This window comes from Podarcis erhardii (assembly GCF_964252035.2).
Source record: "Podarcis erhardii genome assembly, chromosome: Z".
Lineage (NCBI taxonomy): Eukaryota > Metazoa > Chordata > Lepidosauria > Squamata > Lacertidae > Podarcis > Podarcis erhardii.
Genome location: NC_138504.1, coordinates 2271162 through 2295518, shown reverse-complemented (window position 1 = coordinate 2295518; position 24357 = coordinate 2271162). Strand labels below are relative to the sequence as shown.

General features: G+C 43.3%; 1 protein-coding gene across 1 annotated transcript in view; it reads left to right on the top strand.

The window, feature by feature from the left end:
• Positions 1-21487, top strand: part of IL13RA1 (interleukin 13 receptor subunit alpha 1) — a 36241-nt gene extending 14754 nt beyond the window's left edge. Inside the window, exons 5-10 of the mRNA XM_081846810.1 lie at positions 8217-8392; positions 10346-10485; positions 14825-14966; positions 17800-17893; positions 18290-18374; positions 20529-21487. Coding sequence (XP_081702936.1) covers positions 8217-8392; positions 10346-10485; positions 14825-14966; positions 17800-17893; positions 18290-18374; positions 20529-20609 — 718 coding nt within the window. The 3' untranslated portion in view covers positions 20610-21487. The remainder of the gene's footprint in view (positions 1-8216; positions 8393-10345; positions 10486-14824; positions 14967-17799; positions 17894-18289; positions 18375-20528) is intronic.
• Positions 21488-24357: the final 2870 nt, after the last annotated feature.

The window sequence follows — 24357 nt, the reverse complement described above, 5'->3', positions numbered from 1 at the left end:
AAATTAGTGTTTTTATTTGTAATCCATACCCCCAGATAGTTTACTTTGTTTGTGGTCTTTAGACCTGTTATTCTTTCTAGGTCTTCTTGTTCCTTCTCTCCCATATTTTTTGTTAATAATTTAGATTTATCTTTATTCAGTTTAAATCCCGAAACCTCGCCAAATTCATTCATTTTGACTAATACTTTTTGTATGCCTTCATTTGGGTTTTCAGTAGTAATAATCACATCATCAGCAAATGCCTTCACCTTGTAATATCAGCTACCTAAATTAATGCCCCTTATTTCCTGATCTTTCCTTATTGCTATTAAGAGAGTCTCTGACGTTGTGATAAATAAGAGTGGGGACAAGGGACAACCGTGTCTAGTCCCTCTTTCTATATTAAATTCTTCAATGATTTCATTATTTATAATTATTTTGGTTTTCTGGTTGTCATAGATTGTCCTAATTCCATTCATGATGTTGTTTCCTGTTCTCAAGCTCTCAAAAGTTTTAATTAAGAAGTTCCATGACACGCTGCTGAAAGCCTTCTCCACATCTACCAGTATCATTGCTACCTTTTTGCTTGGTTTCATTTCTGTATATTCCAGTAAGTCAATAATTATCCTTGTATTATTTCTTATTTGCTTCCCCAGCAAAAAGCCAGCTTGATCATTTCCTATTACCCCGTTTAAGAAATTTTTCAACCTGTTAGCCAGGATACCTGTAAATATTTTATAATCCATGTTTAGTAGTGAAATTGGTCTAAAATTCTTAATAAGGTTCAGATCCGTACCTTGTTTCGGTAAGAGTGTTATTAGTGCTTCATGCCAGGATTCTGGGGTTTTCCCTTTCTCCAGTATCTCATTCATGATTTTTTTAGGCTTAGGGATAACTATTTCTTCTAATTTTTTATAATATATTATCAAAATCCCATCTGGACCTGGCGATTTTCCAACTTTCATTTTCCTTATCACTTCTTTAATTTCATCTGTTTCTATATTTGAATTTAGTAGGCTATGTTCAGCCTCCTCAGTCTCTGGCAACTTGTTTTCTGTCAGGTGTTTTTTAACTTTATTCTCATCTTTGTGTTCTAGTTCATATAGTTTTTTGTAATAATTCATAAATTTATCTTTAATTTGGTCCGGGTCGATAATTTCTTTTCCCTGGTCTGTTATTTTATTTACAACTCTTTCCACTTGTCTTTCCTTTTACAGATAGGTAGCCGTGTTGGTCTGCCATGGTCAAAACAAAATAAAAAAAATTCCTTCCAGTAGCACCTTAAAGACCAACTGAGTTAGTTCTAGGTATGAGCTTTCGTGTGCATGCACATTATTTCTTATTTGCTTCCCCAGCAAAAAGCCAGCTTGATCATTTCCTATTACCCCGTTTAAGAAATTTTTCAACCTGTTAGCCATTTCCTATTACCTATTAAATGGAAAGAGAAGCTGCTGAATTGCAACTTATCACCAAACTTAAAACTATGGAGAGACCTGGTTTGAATAAAGACATTGGATTCTTATCTCATTATACATGACAAAGCCATTTTTCACCTTCTCACCCCTTGCTTTTTCCTGTTAGACCTATTGCAGTTGTTAAGAGTCGTCAACAGGCTCATCGCAGCTATCTGCCAATCACCCATTCCCACCACCCTTCTGAGTAATACCCCTCCCCACCTTCTCACTATATAGAAAGGTCCGGTGACTTCTGTTTCAGTGTATCTGAAGAAGTGTGCATGCACACGAAAGCTCATACCTAGAACTAACTCAGTTGGTCTTTAAGGTGCTACTGGAAGGAATTTTTTTTATTTTGTTTTGTCTTTCCTTTGTTAACTAGGCCAGCATCTTGCCAGGTTTATTGGCCGATTCAAATTATCTTTCTCAGTCCATTTGATTTTGTTTTCCACTTCTTTATTTATTAAATTGGATATATGGGATTGTAAATTTTTTATGCTTTGGAGTATTTTCTCATTTTTAGGGTTTTTTACCAACTCTTTTACATTTTCTCTAATCTGTTTATTTATTTCCATGATATTACTCTCTTTACTCTTCCTAATCCTCCCCCTGAGAAGGAGGCTAGTTCACCAACACAGGAGCCAGATATATGGAGAAACGTGACTCAAAGAAGTAGGAAGCCCAGGGTTCGCTCTGATTGTTTAGAAATACACAATTGCTTTGAGGTCCTCTCCCCTAGCATGGAAGACGAAGAGCAGACTCCATTTGAGGATCTCTCCCTCGTTACAGTCGATCAGGTATATGAAGACGAGCAGCAAAGTCAGTCCTCAGGGAATGTGCAGGCGACCTTGGAACGGACAGATCACGGAAGAACCCCGACCAAACCTAAGAGGAGGCGTGTAGTGGTGATAGGGGATTCCCTACTGAGGGGAACAGAAGCAGTGATCTGTGGGCCTGACAAGATGTCTCGGGAAGTGTGCTGTCTCCCCGGGGCTAAGATCCAAGATGTAACTGAACGACTGCAAGGAATCATAAAACCCACTGACAAATACCCCTTCCTCTTGGTTCATGTGGGAACCAATGACACTGCATGCAATAGCCTCCAGAAGATCAATAGAGACTATGAGGCTCTGGGCAGGAAATTGAAGCAATTAAATGCACAAATTGTCATCTCATCTGTCCTCCCAGTTGAACGACGTGGCCCAGGGAGAGAGGGGAAAATAGTGGAAGTGAACAGCTGGCTTCGCAAATGGTGTAAACAGGAACGGTTTGGATTCTTAGATCACGGACTGCAGTTTCTTGAGGATGGACTTCTGGCAAGCGATGGGCTGCACCTCACAACGGTTGGGAGGAATGTTTTTGCCAAAAATCTCAGAAACCTCATCAGGAGGGCTTTAAACTGACTAATGTGGGGGAGGGAGACAATGCTCCTGAAGGTAGGAGTCTATCAATTGATGAAGATGATCATCCAAATGTCATAGACCAAATGGAGCAAACAGCACGCAGACCTAGTGGTGGGAGGAGAAAATCCTTAAATAAGAGACACGGGGGAATGATTAATGGACTTCAATGTCTGTACACTAATGCGCAAAGCATGGGTAATAAACAAGATGAGCTTGAGCTCTTGGTACAGCAAACTAAATATGACATAATAGGCATCAGTGAAACCTGGTGGGATAAGTCCCACGAATGGAATGTAATAATGGAGGGATACAATCTATTTCAGAGAAACAGATCAGACAAGAAAGGAGGAGGAGTGGCGTTATATGTCAGGGATGTGTATACCTGTGAAGAGATCCAAGATTTAGAACCTCAAAGCCAAAGTGAGAGCATTTGGGTCAAAATTAAGGGAGAGAAGAATAACAGTGACCTCATTGTGGGAGTTTACTATAGATCCCCAAGCCAAACGGAGGACATAGATGATGCCTTCCTGGAACAGATGGCCAAGCATGCAAAAGGAAGGGAGATAGTAGTAATGGGGGACTTCAATTACCCGGATATTTGCTGGATCTCAAACTCAGCCAAGAGCATAAGGTCAAACAGATTCCTCACTGGCCTTGCAGACAACTTCGTTGTCCAGAAAGTGGGAGAAGCAACAAGAGGAACAGCCATTTTAGATCTGGTCCTAACCAATGTTGATGACCTGGTTAGTGGGGTAGAAGTGGAAGGATCATTAGGCGCGAGTGATCATGCTCTTCTGAAGTTTACTATACAGCGGAAAGGAGCAGCCAAGCATACTAGGACTCAATTTCTTGACTTTAAGAAAGCCGACTTCATAAAACTTAGGGAAGTGCTGGGTGAGATCCCATGGACAGTAATACTAAAAGGAAAGGGTGTTCATGATGGCTGGGAGTTTGTTAAGAGGGAGATAGTAAAAGCACAACTTCAGGCAATACCAAGGAGACGGAAACATGGAAGGTGCCTAAAGAAGCCAGGGTGGCTATCTAAAGAACTTTTAACTGAGTTAAGATTAAAAAAGGATGTGTACAAAAAATGGAAAAGGGGGGAAACCACCAAAGAGGAATTCAAACAAATAGCCAGCACGTGTAGACACAAAGTCAGAAAAGCTAAAGCACAGAATGAACTCAGGCTTGCTAGAGAGGTTAAAAGCAACAAAAAAGGCTTTTATGGGTATGTTTGTAGCAAAAGGAGGAACAAAGAAACAGTGGGGTCACTCAGAGGAGAAGATGGTGAAATGCAAACAGGGGACACAGAAAGGGCTGAACTCCTCAATGCCTTCTTTGCCTCAGTCTTCTCCAATAAAGAAAACAATGCCCGAACTGAATTTGGAGCAAATGATTCAGCAGAGGAAACACAGCCCAGAATAACTAAGGAGATAGTACAAGAATACTTGGCTAGTTTAGATGTATTCAAGTCTCCAGGGCCAGATGAACTGCATCCAAGAGTATTAAAAGAACTGGCAGATGTGATCTCAGAACTACTGGCAGTCATCTTTGAGAATTCCTGGAGAACAGGCGAAGTCCTGGCAGACTGGAGGAGGGCAAATGTTGTCCCTATTTTCAAAAAGGGGAAAAGAGAGGACCCAAATAATTACCGCCCAGTCAGTCTGACATCAATACCAGGGAAGATTCTGGAGCAGATCATTAAGCAAACAGATTGTGAGCACCTGGAAAGGAATACTGTGATCACCAATAGTCAGCATGGATTTCTGAAAAATAAGTCATGTCAGACTAACCTGATCTCGTTTTTTGACAGAATCACAAGCCTGGTAGATGAAGGGAACGCAGTGGATGTAGCCTACCTTGATTTCAGCAAGGCATTTGACAAGGTGCCCCATGATATTCTTGTAAAGAAGCTGGTAAAATGCAGACTTGACTATGCTACCACTCAGTGGATTTGTAACTGGCTGACTGACCGAACCCAAAGGGTGCTCATCAATGGTTCCTCTTCATCCTGGAGAAGAGTGACTAGTGGGGTGCCACAGTGTTCTGTCTTGGGCCCGGTCTTATTCAACATCTTTATCAACGACTTGGATGATGGTCTCAAGGGCATCCTGATCAAATTTGCAGATGACACCAAACTGGGAGGGGTGGCTAACACCCCAGAGGACAGGATCACACTTCAAAACGACCTTGACAGATTAGAGAACTGGGCCAAAACAAACAAGATGAATTTTAACAGGGAGAAATGTAAAGTATTGCACTTGGGCAAAAAAAAATGAGAGGCACAAATACAAGATGGGTGACACCTGGCTTGAGAGCAGTACATGTGAAAAGGATCTAGGAGTCTTGGTTGACCACAAACTTGACATGAGCCAACAGTGTGACGCGGCAGCTAAAAAAGCCAATGCAATTCTGGGCTGCATCAATAGGAGTATAGCATCTAGATCAAGGGAAGTAATAGTGCCACTGTATTCTGCTCTGGTCAGACCTCACCTGGAGTACTGTGTCCAGTTCTGGGCACCACAGTTCAAGTAGGACACTGACAAACTGGAACGTGTCCAGAGGAGGGCAACCAAAATGGTCAAAGGCCTGGAAACGATGCCTTATGAAGAACGGCTAAGGGAGCTGGGCATGTTTAGCCTGGAGAAGAGGAGGTTAAGGGGTGATATGATAGCCATGTTCAAATATATAAAAGGATGTCACATAATGGAGGGAGAAAGGTTGTTTTCTGCTGCTCCAGAGAAGCGGACACGGAGCAATGGTTCCAAACTACAAGAAAAAAGATTCCACCTAAACATTAGGAAGAACTTCCTGACAGTAAGAGCTGTTCGACAGTGGAATTTGCTGCCAAGGAGTGTGGTGGAGTCTCCTTCTTTGGAGGTCTTTAAGCAGAGGCTTGACAACCATATGTCAGGAGTGCTCTGATGGTGTTTCCTGCTTGGCAGGGGGTTGGACTCGATGGCCCTTGTGGTCTCTTCCAACTCTATGATTCTATGATTCTATGATTTGTTGTATTCCAAAGCCTCTCATATAGGCTTTGCTTGCATCCCAGATTATTTTCCTGTCTGTGACTTGTTTTTCATTTATTTCAAAGAATTCTTTCAGCATTTCTTTGGCTTTAATTACCCTTTGATCATCTCTCCATAATTCATCATTCATCCTCCACCTCCCCCTTGTACGTTTTTTAAATTTCCTATGCATCATTACTGTGTTGTGGTCTGACAGGGATCTATTCAAAATTTCTGCTTTCTCCAAATTTCTGCTTTCTCAGTGCCAATTTTTTTGAAGTCCAGATCACATCAGTTCTCCCACCTAACTTTTTAACTTCAGAAAAATGTGTGATATCTTTTACGTTAGGATGTTTAATTCTCCAAGTATCATAAAGATTGAACTTTTCTGTCATTTGGAAGGAGAATGGTAATCTACCTGAGTTAGATAGTCTATCTCTGTCCTTTCTATCCATTTTGATGGATGCAAGTCCCCCATAATTATTATATTTTCACTGGCATAGTCCCAGAGTCTCTCTTCTAAGTTTCTATTGAATTCTAATTTGTTATTGTTTGGGGCATAAATCCCCACCAAAATTATTTTTTCTTCATTTATTTGTATCTCTACCCTTAGGACTCTGCCTTCTTCATCTTGAAATAACAGTTGCGGGTTTAGGACTGGTTTTACGTAGATGACCACTCCCCTCTTTTTCTCCGTACCTGATGCTATATACTCTAGACCCAAATTTTTATTTTTTGAAACCCTTATATGCTTATTAGTTATATGGGTCTCTTGTAAACATATAATATCCCATTTCCCCCCTCTTTAATATACATTCTTCTTTGTTCCTTTTTAGTTTACTGTTCAGCCCATTCAGTTTCCAGGAGATACATTTAAATGCCATACAATTTTTTTAATTTGTCAAGTCTTACTTAAGTAATCAAGCGGTGATAGAAAGGGGGAAAAAGGATAAAGGAAAACAGAAAATACAAATCGTAATTAAAAGTCTTATCTTGTTTTTATTTTCTCACTCTTGAAGCTTCTCTCCTCCTAACTCTTGCCAGTACTTCTTCCAGAGGTTTCTGGTTTCTTCCACCGATCTGAAAGTTCTTTTCCTCTCTTTATATGTAAAGGTGAGTCCCTGAGGGAATTCCCATTTGAATAATATTTTATCTATAATTGTCTCTCCTTTTTAACAGATGGATTGGGACTTCTTTCATGATCTCAATATGTTTCCCATCTATATACAAGGGGTTTGCTCTGCCCTTTAGCAATATTTTACTCTGTGTAGCCTCGAGTTCAAAAATACTAGACAATCCCATGGTCTTTTCCTGCTTTTTGACTTGTTCACTCTTATTCTAAATATTTTCTCGATATCCAGAGACAAGTTGTTTCATTTGCATATTAAATTGGGGGGGGGGCTTCTTCGTTGTCAGTTTTAAATTAATGGAGAGTTCAGCGCTGACTCGCCGGGTTTTGAGGTGCTAGCGTCGGAGAGTGGTTCTGCCTGTTTGCGCTGAGGTTTTCTCCCATGCCATCTCCACTGGTAAATGTTTTAAATAACAAAGGAGCGGAAACTTGGGGAAACCCCTTGATGCGCGGCTTTGGGCTCAGCCCTCAGGATCCCCACCTGAGGTCGGGGTAACTTACGCCTCTCATTCCCGGTCACTGAACGTGCTGCTCTGGAAGTCTGCCGCTTTGCTTCCTAAGGTCACTTGTTTTGATATCAGCATTTTTCCATCTTCTCTATGCAGAGGACCTACTGCTTTCTTTTTCTTCCTCTTGCTTCAAACATAGTGGAAGAAACATTTATTAATTATTTTTAACCTCTTGCAAGCCTTCTCTCTGCAACTTAACTGCTCCCCTGTAACTGTTGGCTACTCTGTATATTCTTCCTTCTTGATTTCCCCTATCTCAACTCAACTGTAAGCTCCTCATGCAGCTGCACCAGACATCTTTTCTTTCTTGTTGGAATTGTCTGCATTTGAGCCTTCAATTTTTCACCTTTAAAAAACTCCTAACTACTTTGGACTCCCTTCTCTTTGAGTATTTCTGACCATGGAATTCTACACAGTAGCTCCTTAAGCTAATAATAATGCGAAGGGGGGGGGGGAGTAATAATGGCCAGGGAAAATATGGAGTTTCCCTTTTCAGGTAGATGGAGAGTGACTGGATACAGTGGCTATTTTACAGCTTCCTTTTACCTTGAATATAAAGGTGGGGGAGAGGACTAGGTGGCACCAATAACAATCCAAAATCTAAGGCTACCACAAAGCAGCACTGCACTTCATCCTTGCTTTCTGCTGCCTTAATAGTATAGGAGTGCAAACATGCTGACCTGCTACCATCCTGACTTTTAAGTGTGCTGATGTTGCTTCCTCTTGCCCCCAAGGTATATTGATCAGGATAGAGGAGGGCCATGCACACATTACACTAAAAAAGGTGATGACTTTCGATGCACTTTCGACACAAACCTTTATTGGCCTCCAGGACTCAGCATTTCTATCCAGGGCAATTCCAGAGACATTCAGCCTGTGTGTATACTGAATAAATTACCAGAAGTATATGGTAAGTTTACAAGCTGCTTGGCTATAGGTCTGTTTCATGTGAAAAGGCTTGGGATTGGAAATGGTGTTGCAGATTCTAATGGTCTGCTGGCATATTTAAAATAGCCTCTTTTCCCTATTTAAAAGGCTTCTGAATGATGCTGTGGTGGCCATTCTCCACCGGGAATTGCAACTAGTAGATTGAGAAGAATTCTCCTTATCTTTACATTCTGATGGAACTTAGTGGAGGATATAATTTCTTAGTTGCATTGGGCTCAGGCTATCAATAAGTCATTGCCATTAACTCACACTGAGCCCGCAAAACAACTGAAAGTATAAGCAATAGAGCTCCTGGATGAGGTTTCTTCCAGACCCTAATTTACTATGCCTTAACTCCCAGAACATGGCCCAAAGGCAGCACAATGCAGCAGCCTTGCTGAAGCTAAGCAGGTTTGGTTCTGGCCTGGCTGAGACTACTTAGGAAACCAGTGTATGCCACCTTGAGTCCCATGGAAGAAAGGTGGGGTATAAATGTCAAAATACTGAACGGGCAACCAGAGCTTTTGAGGGGAAAATAACCAGGAGCAGGGGAATCATCCCAAAGAAAGGCAGTCTCCCTTGCCTCTGATTTGAGGGAGTTGCTGGCATACTTCCACAGTAAACAAGTCACCATCACATAATAGTCGCATCCCCCTTTTTCTGGCCCCCAAAATGGTCCCAGAGCATTCCCTGCATAACAGTTGCAGGGGTATTTTCACTGTGCATTCTCTTACTGGCCAAAGGCAACAGGAGCAGGCAGTCAGGCAAGCGGGTGGGAGAAGCTGCCATCAGTGAGGCATGAGAGACTGGGATCTGAACTGTACAGTGGATAGATTAACACGCAAAACAAACTTGTTTCCATAATGGCCATGCCTCACAGGTTTTTCCCCGACATCATGTTTTTCCTTCTGTAATAGTTGCACCCCCCTTTTTGCAAACAAATACCGTATTTTTCGCCCCATAGGACGCACCGGCCCATAGGACACACCAAGTTTTTTTGGGGGGGGGAATAAAGAAAAAAAATTATTTCCTCCCCAGGCGCTTGTGGGGCCGGCAGCGGGGAGAAGCGCTCTTCTCCCCGCCACCCGCTTGCAGATCAGGTCCGGGGACAGTGGGAGGACGCACTGCGCCTCCCAGCTGTCCCCGGAGCTTGCGGGGCTGGCAGCGGGGAGAAGAGCTCTTCTCCCTGCCGCCCGCCTGCAGACCAGGTCCGGGGACAGCGGGAAGACGCGCTGCGCCTCCCCGCTGTCCCCGGAGCTTGTGGGGCTGGCGGCCGGGAGAAGCACACGTCTCCCCGACGTCAGCCTCCAAACCACATTGGGAGACAGCGGGATGGCAGCGTTCCGCCTCCCCGCTGTCCCCCGACCTTGTGGGACTGGCGCTCCTGAAGCCTGGAGAGCGAGAGGGGTCGGTGCGCACCGACCCCTCGCTCTCCAGGCTTCAGCGAAAGCCTGCATTGGCCCCATAGGACGCACACGCATTTCCCCTTCATTTTTGGAGGGGAAAAAGTGTGTCCTATAGGGCGAAGAATACAGTAATCTGCACAGAAAGTGTGACCGTTACACAATAAAACACTGTAGTTAGGAGCTTGAGATAAGGTATATACAAGAGGCAAGACTTGGGTGAGTCTGGATGAGTAGAGGATATACTTACATTAGAACTCCCTGCAGGGAAAGGGCTCACCTATTTCTCCAGGTAAGGCTGGGAAGGACTCCAGGCTGAAACCCTGGAGAGCTGTTCTCAGACAAATATCAAGCTAGATGGACCCCAATGGTTTGTAGATTGCGTCTTCTCTCACTGTGGTACTAGGTGGGTTACACCTAGTAGATAATATTTGGAGTGTGTTTTATTTTACAGCTCACAAATATGCTACCATTGAGTTAATGTTGGATTTTAAAAATATATAATTGTGTGTGTGTTTTCTTTTCAACTTCAGAATTTCTAGTAAAACCTGATCCTCCATTGATTGTACAGCCCAAAATGAGCAATGAAGCAGTTATTCTACAGTGGACTGAACCAAGGGGCTTGAATGACATGTGCTATCAACTAGAAATTAATAACAAACTGGACCCAGAAGTAAGTTGCTCTAGTATCTACCATGTAATCTACTTTAGATAGCAGACTGGTGGCACCTTGAAGGCTAAGAGATTTCTTATAACACACACATATATAATTATATACAGTGGTACCTCTGGTTGCGAACGGGATGCATTCCGGAGCCCCGTTCGCAACCTGAACAGAATGCAACCCGCGTCTGCACATGTGCGGCTCACAATTCAGCGCTTCTGCACATGCGCATGATGTCATTCTGCGCGTCTGTGCATGTGCAAGCGGCAAAACCCAGAAGTAACCCTTTCCGGTACTTCTGGGTTGCCGTGGGACATAATCTGAAATAATGTAACCCGCAGCGTTCGCAACATGAGGTATGACTGTAATAATTAACACATATACATCCAGTGCCAGGATATTTGTAGTCCTCAGTACTGCTTTATGAGTGGTTGCTGTGTTTATTTTAAAACATCTAAGCTTCATTTCCTCGTCATGACATTGGTTCCATTTCCCCCTCTACATTCGTGTGTGTGTGTGTGCGCGCACACCTGCCAGCTGAAGATCACACTTCATGCATTAGTGAAGCAGACTTTGGTCCATGAAAACTTATGCCTTGAGAACATTGTTAAGTTCTTTAAGGTGACATGACTGTATTGCTGCAGTAGACCAAAGCAGTTCCACTTCTGGAAACTATTTAAAAAGTTAACTAGATCTGATGTGAGTGAGCATTGACAAATAAACCCTAATTTCTGGCTTGGTGCGCAGTGTCATTCACATATAGATGACACACAGTTCCCTCTCTGCATTCTGTCTGAGTCAAGAGAGGGTAGGCAGTTCTGGGCCAGTGTCTGGGGACAGTGGTAGGCTGGATGCATTTCCCCTGAGCAAAGAGAAATGTGGTTTAGGGGTTCTCCTTGATCTGAAACGGTGACTAGAGGATCAGTTGGCTTTATTAGCAAGCAGTGCCTATGCCAGCTCCAGCTGGTTCACCCGCTGTAGCTGTTCTTGGACTTAAATAGCCTTGCCTTGGTAACCTACATTTAATCGTTTTCTTAGTCAGCTTCACATGAATAGCTCGGTATTCTACATTGGGGTGGGGGAATGTCTTGTGAAGGATTAATCTACCCAATCATTTCTGGGGAAAGGTCTAAATTAAACTTTTTGTCTCCACTAGTGGAGGGAATAATATCTATTTTAAGTCTACTGGAATAATAGACTAATGAAATAATGGAAACAAGAAGAACAGAAAGTATCTGAGAAAGAAACATTCCTTGTTTTTGTTTCTATCTCAAATGAACAAGTTCAGGGGTCAGCATACTTTTTCTGCAGAGGGCCGGTCCACTGTCTCTCAGACCATGTGGTGGGCCGGACTATTTTTTTTTGGGGGGGGGGGGGGAGCAATGAACGAATTCCTATGCCCCACAAATAACCCAGAGATGCATTTTAAATAAAAGGACACATTCTACTCAAGTAAAAACACGCTGATTCCTGGACCGTCCGCAGGCCGGATTTAGAAGGCATTTGGGCTGGATCCGGGCCCCGGGCCTTAGTTTGCCTACCCATGAACAAGTTCATACAACACAGGATACATAATATTTGTCTCCGATGTGCCCTCTCTAATTGCATGGAGCCTGGACAGCCCCGTGGTTTTCCACGGATCTGAGGGCAATGCAACAATCACTGAGACGGCTAGAGCACCGGTGGCGGATGACTTATTCTGAAGCTGACCGGACACGGGTTGGAGCTCAATGTTGAGCCTACCAAGTGGAAGTAGTGACAACAAAGAAGACTTTCTTCACCACCTATATTCCATCTGCAGAAAACAGCAGCAGGAGACTCAGGTGGTTCGCAATTTAGCAGAACCACCTGCTACATTGGGGCCCAGTACAGGCCACATGATCTCCTGCAAAGTTTTTTGCAGATAGTCGCTCAGATTCAGGAAGAGGTAGACTCCACAGTGGGAGCAGGGCCGGGGCAGGAGAGTGCTAGAGTCCTGTCTAGTCAAGTTGCGTGGGATCAGTTCCAATCTGTTACCTCCGAGGATGTGGTCAGGCTGCTTGGACAAGTGAAAGCAACCACCTGTCTCCTTGACCCTTGCCCATCCTGGCTTATAAAAGCTAGCCAGGAAGGGCTGGGTGGTGGGCTTCACAGGGTGTTGAATTCTTCTCTTTGTGAGGGAGACCCGTTGAAAGAGGCGGTTATCAAACCGCTTCTTAAAAAACCATCTTTAGATGCAGCCAATATGGCCAACTATCGCCCAGTCTCAAATCTTCCAGTCTTGGGCAAGCTGATTGAGCGAGTGGTTGCTGAACAACTCCAGGCACGCCTGGAGGATGCGGACCATTTGGATCCCTTCCAATCGGAATTCAGGCCTCATCATAGGACTGAAACTGCCTTGGTTGCACTGGTCAGTGATCTCTGGCGGGCTAGGGACAAAGGTGAGAGCTGTTTCCTAGTTCTGCTGGATCTCTCAGCGGCTTTTGACACCATCGACCATAACATCCTTCTGGACCGTCTAGAGGGGCTGGGAGCCGGGGGCACTGTTATACAGTGGTTCCGCTCCTTCCTCCTGGGCCATGTTCAGAAAGTGGTGTGGGGGATGAGTGTTCAGACCCCTGGGCTCTCATTTGTGGGATGCCTCAGGGTTCTGTCCTCTCCCCCATGCTTTTAACATCTACTTGCACTGGGAGAGATCATCATGGGGTTTGGTCTGGGTGTTCATCACTATGCGGATGATACACAGTTCTACCTCTCTTTTAAATCAGAACCAGTGAAGGCGGTGAAGGTCCTGTGTGAGTGTCTGGAGGCAGTTGGAGGATGGATGACGACTAACAGATTGAGGTTGAATCCTAACAAGACAGAAGTACTCTTTTTGGGGGACAGGAGGCAGGCAGGTATGGAGGACTCCCTGGTCCTGAATGGGGTAACTGTGCCCCTGAAGGACCAGGTGCGCAGCCTGGGAGTCATTCTGGACTCACAGCTGTCCATGGAGGCGCAGGTCAATTCTGTGTCCAGGGCAGCTGTCTACCAGCTCCATCTGGTACACAGGCTGAGACCCTTCCTGCCCGCAGACTGTCTCGCCAGAGTGGTGCATGCTCTAGTTATCTCTCGCTTGGACTATTGCAATGCGCTCTATGTGGGGATACCTTTGAAGGTGACCCAGAAACTACAACTAATTCAGAATGCGTAAGCTAGACTGGTGACTGGGAGAGGCCGCCGAGACCACTTGAAAGACCTACACTGGCTCCCAGTACGTTTCTGGGTACAATTCTTCTGCAAGAAGTTACAGGGAACCAGGCAGAATGCCCTCCCACCAGATGTCAAAGAGAAAACTACCAGACTTTTAGAAGACATCTGAAGGCAGCCTTGTTTAGGAAAGCTTTTAATGTTTAATAGATTATTGTATTTTAATATTCTGTTTGAAGCCGCCCAGAGTGGCTGGAAGAACCCAGCCAGATGGGCAGGGTATAAATAAGAAATTATTTATTATTATTATTATTATTAATAATAATAATAATAATAATAATAATAATAATAATAATTTGGTACTCAGACATTTTGCACCTAAACAAAGCGCACTCATCCCCCACCTTCAAACACATGACCAACTATCTTTAAGGCTACAGACCACACTTTCTCAATACAATCCTAGCCTCACAGAATCAGTCTACCAACAAAATCTATGAAACCACTTGGAAGGCATTCTCATGGTGCTGCAGGCACAAACAGGCAGCAAACAGAAATCTGGTACAGGAGAACTACTTAAGCTTCTCTAATGGCAGATTTCTACACTTATCTCACTGCTTGTCATTTCCTTTAGATAGAATGCACCTTTGGTTACGCACATCTGGCATGTGCAACTCTTCTTCCTTTGGACGGGTGGGATTGGAACGAAAAAGTGGTAGTCACACCCCTGCTCCCAGAGACCAGAGGGCCAATTAACAATTTGCAGGATGCCCTCCCACTTTCAGGTGGAAGGAATACTCACAGTTAAGGGCAGTGCTCCATGTTTAAGCTCGCAAAGACTCGTTTTCAAGCTGCCTCTCTGTGGATATGATTTTGTTCAACTTCCTGGGCAGGAATCTGACACGTTTGCCACATAGGCAAACAGAGAATTCCTGTTTTATATTTTAAAGCAGTCCTGTCAGAAGTATCATATGTGAAATCCGTTTCAATCAAAAGCAATTCTTCAAAGCTCTTTTCTGTTTTAAATCTACAGCACATCAACTCATTTAGTGGGTTAGATGTGTTAGACTGTTGGTTTTCATTTTTGTATTACGGTATGTTGTGAGTTTATTTTTCATTAAAATAAAATAAACAATATCACCAATAGATTATACAAACAATTTTTTGTTGTTCTTTGAAGATTTATAGGTCACGTAACAACGTAACACTCACTCTCAAGAGTAAACAATACTACACTTTCCGGGTGAGAGCCAGGACTTCTAAGATCAACTGTAAGCGCACACATGATCCCTGGAGCGAGTGGAGCGAGGCAGTAGAAGTCGGTGAGAAGAAACTTTGTAAGACTCTTGGTAATGAACTGCTGAGCTGACTGTATGAACCAAATCAAAAGAACTAAATCTCTGCACAGATTTTATATTTATAGGTTACAAATAAATTCTAATCTGGTAGAAGGTCAGTTCTTCACAGTGCATCCCGCTACTTGGCAAAGACCCAGGTTTCTTTCCTCCGGTACAACTTCATTTGCTGACATCTGGCAAAGCTGTCTTTGGAAACCCTTTAATTAAAATTGTTGTGCCTGTACCCCTGAAATTCCCTGAAATTGCTAATGTCTTAACCCAGGGTATCTCAAACAGCAGACCGCTTTCAGATGAGCCACTGTGTGCAACCTTCCCAGGGCCTCCTCACTTGCATACTCTCCCCACCCCCCCACCCCCCGCTACTGTACCACACACTGCCTCTTAGTTGGTCCCGTGCTGGCACCAGCAACCCCTTGCATGTTGAGTAAAGAGAACCTGGAGCAGGGAAGGTCTGCTGGATAAATTTAAAAGGGTTTCTAGGCTGGAGCTATCCCTCCCAGAAACCCAAAAGAAAATACAAGTGAAATACAAATGTGCATAGGGACAGCCTCAAAAATAAGGAGAAGGCTGTAAAGAACCATATCCAAATGTGCTGGAACAAACATTCACTACATACAGTGTACCATAAAAGGTAAAAGTAAAGGGACCCCTGACCATTAGGTCCAGTCGTGACCGACTCTGAGGTTGCGGCACTCATCTCGTTTTACTGGCCGAGGGAGCCGGCGTACAGCTTCCGGGTCATGTGGCCAGCATGACTAAGCCGCTTCTGGTGAACCAGAGCAGCACATGGAAACGCCGTTTACCTTCCCGCCGGAGCGCTACCTATTTATCTATTTGCACTTGGACGTGCTTTCGAACTGCTAGGTTTGCAGGAGAAGGGACCGAGGGACCCATGGTGGGGATTCAAACCGCTGACCTTCTGATTGGCAAAAAAAAAGGGGGGGGGGACACGGGTGCCGCTGTGGGTTAAACCACAGAGCCTAGGACTTGCTATAAAAGGTAGGCAGGCACAATTCTTTTCATTTTAGCTAGGTCATAAACTCAAAAGAAAATGGAACCAGCAAAATGATGAGTTTTAGGAAATTACTATTTTCTCCAACATTCCCTCTGTTTTTTGAAAGGAAGATAGTTCTGGGTTCATTTCAACATGGTACCTTGTTTTGGCAGAATATTTGTTACTCACAAAGGAGAAAGTACTGATCCTACATAACAAGTACCATACTAATATGGGGAAAAGAGTAATACCCCTCCCCACCTTCTCACTATATAGAAAGGTCCGGTGACTTCTGTTTCAGTGTATCTGAAGAAGTGTGCATGCACACGAAAGCTCATACCTAGAACTAACTCAGTTGGTCTTTAAGGTGCTACTGGAAGGAATTTTTTTATTTTATGGGGAAAAGAGTCAGACACACTCTCTTACATATCCAGTAGCGGCCTGGAATCAGTCACTGGTATTTCATGAACATAAATAAATAACAGGGAATCAGGTTCTCTAGGCTTTTTCTTTTTCTTTGGTGGGCATGAATGCTCAAAAGTGTGCAAATCACTAGCACTTGCACTCTGATACCTACTATCTTCCAAACAGCTATTTGTAAAGGATTCAGCCATCTGGGCTTAGCAAATTGGGGCACCTTTCAATAACTGAAAGGAAATAAGCTTCAATAATTTCATAATCACAAAGCACAACATAATCAGGCATGAATCATCACGGTCATTTGTTTTACAAGAGCCATCAATATACAGAATCAAGTCAGGTTCGAAGAAAGAAATATCATTAAGATCTGGTGTGGCAGCGAATTGTGGAAGGAGACACAGCTGTGTTTGTTACTTTTACAGGAGCTATTAATATATAAATCAAATCAGGGTTGGGGGAAAATAAGGAAATGAATATTCATGAAAGTTTCATGGAGGAAATTTTTCAATAGGTCTAAAATTATTTTTAATTAGTTTTGCCTTTGGTTGGAAATATATATTGAATCTGGTTCCATTGAATAAACTTGCACAGCATAAGAAACAGCAAGGTTAGTTTTATAGAATGCAACTTTGCATTCCAAATAGTTAATACATTGCCGCATCAGAAACAACAAAATTTTATTCATGATCATCTTCTAATAGAAAATCCAAAAATGGACAAAGCAATGAAAGCATTTTTACATTTATTATTTCAAAGCACAACTGCTACTTATTGTGAGAGCAAAACAACCCTCAAAATCCATTGCTTTAAAACAACATGCTAAGACAAGCAGGGCAGGAATTTGTTTCTATAGAAAAGAAGCAGAAATTTTTCACTTAGCAGTTTTTGAGAACTTGGTCACTGTCAAATGTTGAATGTTAATTCTAGCCAACATAGAGTTAACGAGCAGCAAAAGTTTTCTTGTTGGCCTCTCAACACAAATACCAGCAGAAGAGCATTTCTTTTTTATAGATTAATGGTGAAAAGGTCAGGCAGGGAATGAGGAAAACAAACATTCTGGGCACTTACACCCCTTGGTGCTCACTCAACTTTTCAGGCAGGGAATGAGGTTTTGATAGAACATACATGCGTTTAGCAAACAGCTGGGGAAAGAGATTATAATGGTAATTATGATTATAATTTTCTCCATCAAGTTCCCCTTTTCTGAGCGGAGAAGGCCAGAAATAGTGTTGGAAGGGAATTAGAAAATGAGATTAAAGGGTAATATTAATCATATACATGAAATGGAATAGAAAGGAAAGCTACTCTGTTGCTATTACCAGCTTTTTAAATTCCTAAATGGGAGTCAGGTGCCTGACTACTTCTCATTCTTTGTTTTTTCAGATGACAGAGACTTTCCATTTTCTCTCCTTCTATACATTCTCCTTCCATCATGTGTGGCAGTCCTGACTATCATATTCCTCATACACCTGAAGAGGTAAGAGACTTATTAATGACTTCTGTTTGAGTGTGTTGTATATGGTATATCTATTTTCCAAAAAGCTCTGCTTTCACTTTAAAAGGTTCCTGGAATAGGGGTATGAAATAAGGGAGAATATGACCATTCTGGCATGGTGCAGTTTTGTGTAAATTTATTGTGATTATGATTTATATACTGCCCTTCATCATAGGGTCCCAGGGTGGTTCCCAGAACAAAATACAGGATAAAAACAAGTAAATAATTAAAACAAAACCCCTTCTTCCCACAGACACATTTAAAAGGCTGTAGAATATTAAATAAATCACGAGAACAATTCTGAAATACCGTTGAATGAGTTAAACAAAATTTGGTATCTAGAACCCCATAATTCTTTTCTTTTTTAATGTTCTGAAGGATTAAAATGTTGATTCTTCCTACAATTCCTGAGCCTGGAAAGTTTCTGAAGCAAATGTTTGAAGAGCACATTGAAGATCTTCAAGTGAGTACTGGCCACTCAATCCTAGTCGATCTAAAGCCAATCTAATGTGTGAGTGAGAAGCACAAGCTCAGAATGACACACACACACACACACACACACACACACACACACACTTTTAATGGTGTGGCAGATGGTTCTAGTTTCTCCTTGAAATAACTTAATCAGAGTTGCCCGTAAGGAAGATTTATAGTATTAAAATGTATTGGGTAACAGATTACTTTCTGAAGTCTCCTTCAATTTTATTTCCATGTTTCTTTTTCTCCCTCCTAAAAAAAGACAACCATTTGATTCATTACATCAGTGTTTCCCAACCTTTTTCCGACCGTGGCCCCCTTCCAACCTTGTTTCCTTCCTGTGCCCCCTGCCCCGGATGTAGCAGGGGGCAGCTGCACCCCCATAAGAAAAAATCAATACAAATATGAGGTTCTGCCCCCCCTCAACAAAAATCCTGGCTATGCCCATGCCCCCCCCCCCGTCCTACAAGTAGAAAGGTAGCTATTTAAATGTTTTGTTTGTAAATAGAACATGTTTATAATGTTTATAATTTATACAAAATACAATAACATAAAACAACTGGAACATAATGAAATATTGTTGAAGCAGAAAAACATAGAATAATGGAGCTGCAAGGGACCCCGAGGGTCATCTAGTCCAACCCCCTGCAATGTAGGAAACTCAGCTAAAGCATCCATGACAGAGGCCACCCAACCTCTGCTTAGAAACCTCCAAAGAAGGAGAGTCCAGAACCTCCCGGGGGAGGATCCATCTTCCATGTATTATAAAAAGGTAAACAACACTTAATGTGACCCCAGTCATTTGACACAGAGGGGGAAACCTACAGATACAGTCCAAAAGGCACACAGGGAGTTCTATATATATGGGAGAATTTGAAAAAGCAAGTTGTTCTCATGGGCCTGGGACAAAAAGACTGTTGTAACTCAGAAGTCGAACAGAATCCGTTATGGAAGTCAGTTTGACTTCCCAAATGTTTGGAAACCAAGGCATGGCTTCCGATTGGCTGCAGGAAGCTTCTGCAACCAATTGGAAGGTATATCGGATGTTCAGGTTCCAAAGAATGTTCGCAAACCGGAACATGCACTTCCGGGTTTGCGGCATTCGGGAGCTAAAATGTTTGACTTGCAAAGCGTTCATCAACCAAGGTAGGAGCGTATCTTGTCATCCGGAGGAGCCCTGGCTGCCTAGATAAAACACTAAAGCCCCACACACCCTTACCTGGGAATAAGGCCCACAAAACTCAGTGTGGCTTTCTTCTGAGTAGACACTTAGTTATTTACTAGAGGAAAGTCAGCAGTACCAGATGACCCTGCTTGGCTAGACGCTGGGGTAGATTTCACCCGGTAGCTTGCAGAATCAGGCCGACGCTGCTGACGGGTCCTGCACCCCTCAGCAACATCCAAAGGCCTCAATCCACTAGGTGCTGGAGCAGATTGCACCATGCTGCTCCTTGCAGAGTGAGGCCCAGGCTGCCACTAGGCCCAACACTGGTGGCAGCAATAAGCAGCTCCGGCTCACCCAGCCCTACCAATTGTCACACAACCACCACACTTACCTGACCTGGGGGTTCTGGATCATGGGCTCTACATGTCAAAATGGGAGCCTCAGCAATTGCTCTCTGCCACCGGAAACAAACCAGGACTGCTCCAAGAAAACACACATGGCAAAAAAGGAGCACTAGGCCCTGGTGGACTGCCCCCTTACCCACTTCTGATTGGCCAAGCAGATAGCCAGCCAAACAGGATTTTAAACAAATAACTATAATGGTTTTCCCCCTTCACTTCTCACTTCCCTCTGTGGCCCCCTAGCCTCGTGCTGTGACATGACCCCCCCCCCCATTTGTGTGATTTTTCACCTGTGGCCCCATTGGAATATCCTGGGGCCCCCAGGGGGGCATATAGCCCCCGGTTGGGAAACACTGCATTAAATTGTTTTAAGAGACTGCTATATATGGAATTTGCTGCCAAGAAGTGTGGTGGAGTCTCCTTCTTTGGAGGTCTTTAAGCAGAGGCTTGACAACCATATGTCAGGTGTGCTCTGATGGTGTTTCCTGCTTGGCAGGGGGTTGGACTCGATGGCCCTTGTGGTCTCTTCCAACTCTATGATTCTATGATTCTATGATTTCTCTTTTGTCTCCAGAAACCTCCCCCCGAAGACCCAATCAAGGATGAGCAAACCCATTTGTTGGTATTCATACAGCCTTCTTGTAATGAGAACTGAGGAAACGAGGGGACCGTCTACATCAGATGACTCTTGATTGTAATCAGATGACTCTTGAATGGGGCAGGGACTGATGCTTCTAGATGCTGGAGAATTTCTTGGCAATGCCCTGCTGCAGACAACATTAAAGCATTATATATATATAAATAAAATAAAGCAACAACAACTTGTTGGACCAACCAGGCAACAGGAATCAAATGGCCTTCCTCACTTGACAATGTTTTCAACCGAAAACTGTGAAGATAAAAAATCTTACACTGGCATTTGTCAAGCGGCTTCAATTCTGAAGGACTGAAGGACTACTTCTTTCTATCAGGTGTTTTGATTTTTTTGATTTTTTTTTTTGACACTTGAACAGCAGGAATGTTCACAACAAATCTTGCAAGGCTTGTCTTTTTGCCTAGTCAAACTTTCTTCTAGTGAGCTTCTCCAAGCTAAATCAAAAACTACTTATGTCCCTTCCACTGTGGCTAGGAGAGAACTTAGTGGAATGACTCGGTTGGTGATGCTTGCTTTCATTCTTGGCTCAGGGCTTTCATGCCTTGCTTTTGGAGTCTTAGCTTGCCTGTCGTGTTTGTCACAAGCATGTCATGGTAGAAGACTTGCAAACGGTTTATGAATGCAAAGGCCCACACAACTCCTTTTGCAACAAATGCACAACCCAAAGGACTGAGCCCTCTGACGTTATGCTGGCCAAAATCGTGTCAAGGACTTCCTGTAGCATCTTTGAATTGATGCTTAAATTGTCCTTTTGTTAGACAAGTTCAAGGGACCTTTTTGCCCAAGTGTTGTACACTTTGGAATATTTGTGTGCTCTGGTTTTTTTAAAATAAAGATCTATTTATATAAAGAATGAATAAATACATTTTTTTAATAGACTGATGTATCTGTTGCTTAAAAAACCCTGTTTTCTGTGTCCCTGCAAGTTTGTGGAAATTTTTTTTCTTGGCTGTTTATTGCCTCCTGACTCTGCCCATGAAGTGTTAACACAGCAGCCTCCACGCCTGCCTCCTTTGGCCCAGATACTTGCTCTTGGTAGTTTGATTAACTCATTGTTCAGTGATTGATCTATCTATTCCTCTGTTTGCCAGTGGATCTGACTATTAAGAGAAATTTGGGCAGATATTTATTTATATAACATACCCTGCATTCTCATTTCAACAAATTCACAAGGCAGTTTATTTGCTATATATTTTTGAAAGTGGGTTGTCCCTTTGGGTCCCTACAGGTTCGGACACCTTGAGATATTGTCACCAAACTTGGCATGAAGGTTCCCAAGATGGAAGCGGTGATCTTGTTCAACATTTTCAAGATGGTGGACTGAAGCGTCACTTTCACATTTCTTCACCCATTATTGACAAAGGTTTGGCTGCCTTTCAAGTAGAGCTGGGCGATACCTGGTTTACAGCATCATGATATATCACCAGCTAAACACTGTGATATACCAATATATCACAATGTCTGAAATAAGGATGGTGCTTTGTATATGGGCTGGCTTCACGGTTTTTCTTGCATTGTGATTTTTGCTGGCACCTGTTCTTGTGATTTGCTGCCCCCTGCAGGAGACAGGGGAGAGCTGAGCCAGCAGAGTTAACAGGGGCTGCATTGTAAGTGCCAACTCCAGGGGGGCATGGGTGCTTGGGCACCCACAATAATATAATTGTGGGGGCTGGGCACCCACAAAGCAAATGAAAAAAGCCAGCAGGTGGCAGTGACGTTGCCTTCAAGAGAGAAGCAGTAAGGCTCCAACCTCTGCAGCAAGGCATCCTTTTCCAGGGGGTGGGGCTCGAATCCAGAGGCTAAGTCTCTGTTTTTGTGTCTGAGCCCCTCCAGCAGAAAAGGGTGCTTTGTTCGCTGTAGATAGGAGGAAGAGGAGCTGCCGCCAGCCGCCGGCCGCAGCAGCGTGCAACGGCACATCTCTGCATGGGGGCACCTGCAGTCCTGAGGATGAATTGTAGCCCTGGGCTGCAGGAATCGAGAGAAGCATTGGCTAGCTGCATGTTTTTCCCCAAATTGCAATTTTGCATAGCGCGTGCACAAACATCTTGATTTGTGATATTTTGCCAGGTCAAAAATTATGAAACTGATATCACGATATGGACTTTAAACTGGATATATATTGAGATACATTGGTACCTTGGGTTAAGAACTTAATTCGTTCTGGAGGTCTGTTCTTAACCTGAAACTGTCCTGAAGCAAAGTTCTTAACATGAGGTACTATTTCTGGGCTAGCAGAGTCTGTAACCTGAAGCGTATGTAACCTGAAGTGTCTGTAACCTGAGGTACCTGAGGTATTGTCCAGCCCTACTCTCAAGATATCATCACCTAACTCGACATGAGGATTCCCAAGGTGGCGGCGGTGAGGTTCTTATCAGTATTCATCAACTAATTCTGTCAGCACAATGATTTCTGCTTGCGCAACAGAACTTTCCCCAGTTATTCTCCCCATTTGTGCCTTGCAACTCTTAAGAAGCTGCTTAAACAGAAGGTGCACATCCCCCACATCCCTTCCCGAAGTGCACATTAAGAAGCATGGTTATGCAGGGCAGTCCCTTTAACAAGAGATAAACTGACACACTCCAAATTTCCTCATAAGTAAAAAAAAGAAAAGAAAAGTGTACTGGGCTATACACCTCTTTCCTGCACCATAATGCCAAGTGCAAAGATCAGCTAGACATGAGAACCAAGGGTTAAAATAACTCTGTATCAGTGGGCCAGCGTCTCATGTACTTCTAGGGACAGATGTTCAAGTACGTGTCTGTTGCCAAGTGCCATATTGGCCTAGTGAAATTATCCATGTTTTCACTTGTCTGCCCAGCCAATTCATCTCTCTGCTGTTTTGTTTCATTTTAGTCTACCAAATACAGTAACTGCACACCATGCTGATGGCAGTTTTGGGTGGTGATATAAACCAGTTGCTTGGGTCCCCAGACAATAGATGAGTTATAAATGTTTGATGCTATTTTGAAATCCCTTGGAGTTGCTTATGCTTTGCCATAACAGCAGGGGATATTTCATGGTGCTGCTCTTCATTAAAATAAATATTTGGCTACTTGTAGAGTTTAGACGGGTGCAGCACCATAAGGGCAAGTAGCAAAAGCCAGCAATGTGTGTATATTCAGAGTGTAAGTTGACAGTTTGCATACTGCACTGCAGATATAGTGGTTATCCCTCAATTAGGGACATGGGTGGCACAGTGGTCTAAACCGCTGAGCCTCTTGGGCTTGCCGATCAGAAGATTGGCGGTTCAAATCCCCGCGAAGGGCTGAGCTCCTGTTGCTCTGTCCCAGCTCCTGCCAACCTGGCAGTTTGAAAGCCAACCAGTGTGAGTAGATAAATAGCTTCTGCTGCGGCGGGAAGGTAAACTGTGTTTCCGTGCACTCTGACATCCGTCACGGTGTTCCATTGCACCAGAAGTGGTTTAGTCATGCTGGCCACATGACCTGGAAATCTGTCTGTGGACAAATGCTAGCTCCCTTGGCCTGAAAGCGAGATGAGCACAGCAACCCAATAGTTGCCTTTGACTGGACTTAACCATCCAGGGGTCCTTTACTTTTACCTAGCTTTCTTTTTACCTTTTTATCCCTCAATTATTTTCACTATCCATATCAGTCATTCTTTTTTAGGAACCATTTACAGTAATTAAATTGGAATTGGACACATCACCTCTCTTTAGTTTTATAATTATCATGCTAGGTAGCTTCCAAAACCCCTTCATGGATCACTGCCTTGCCGTGGCGAAGGGGCT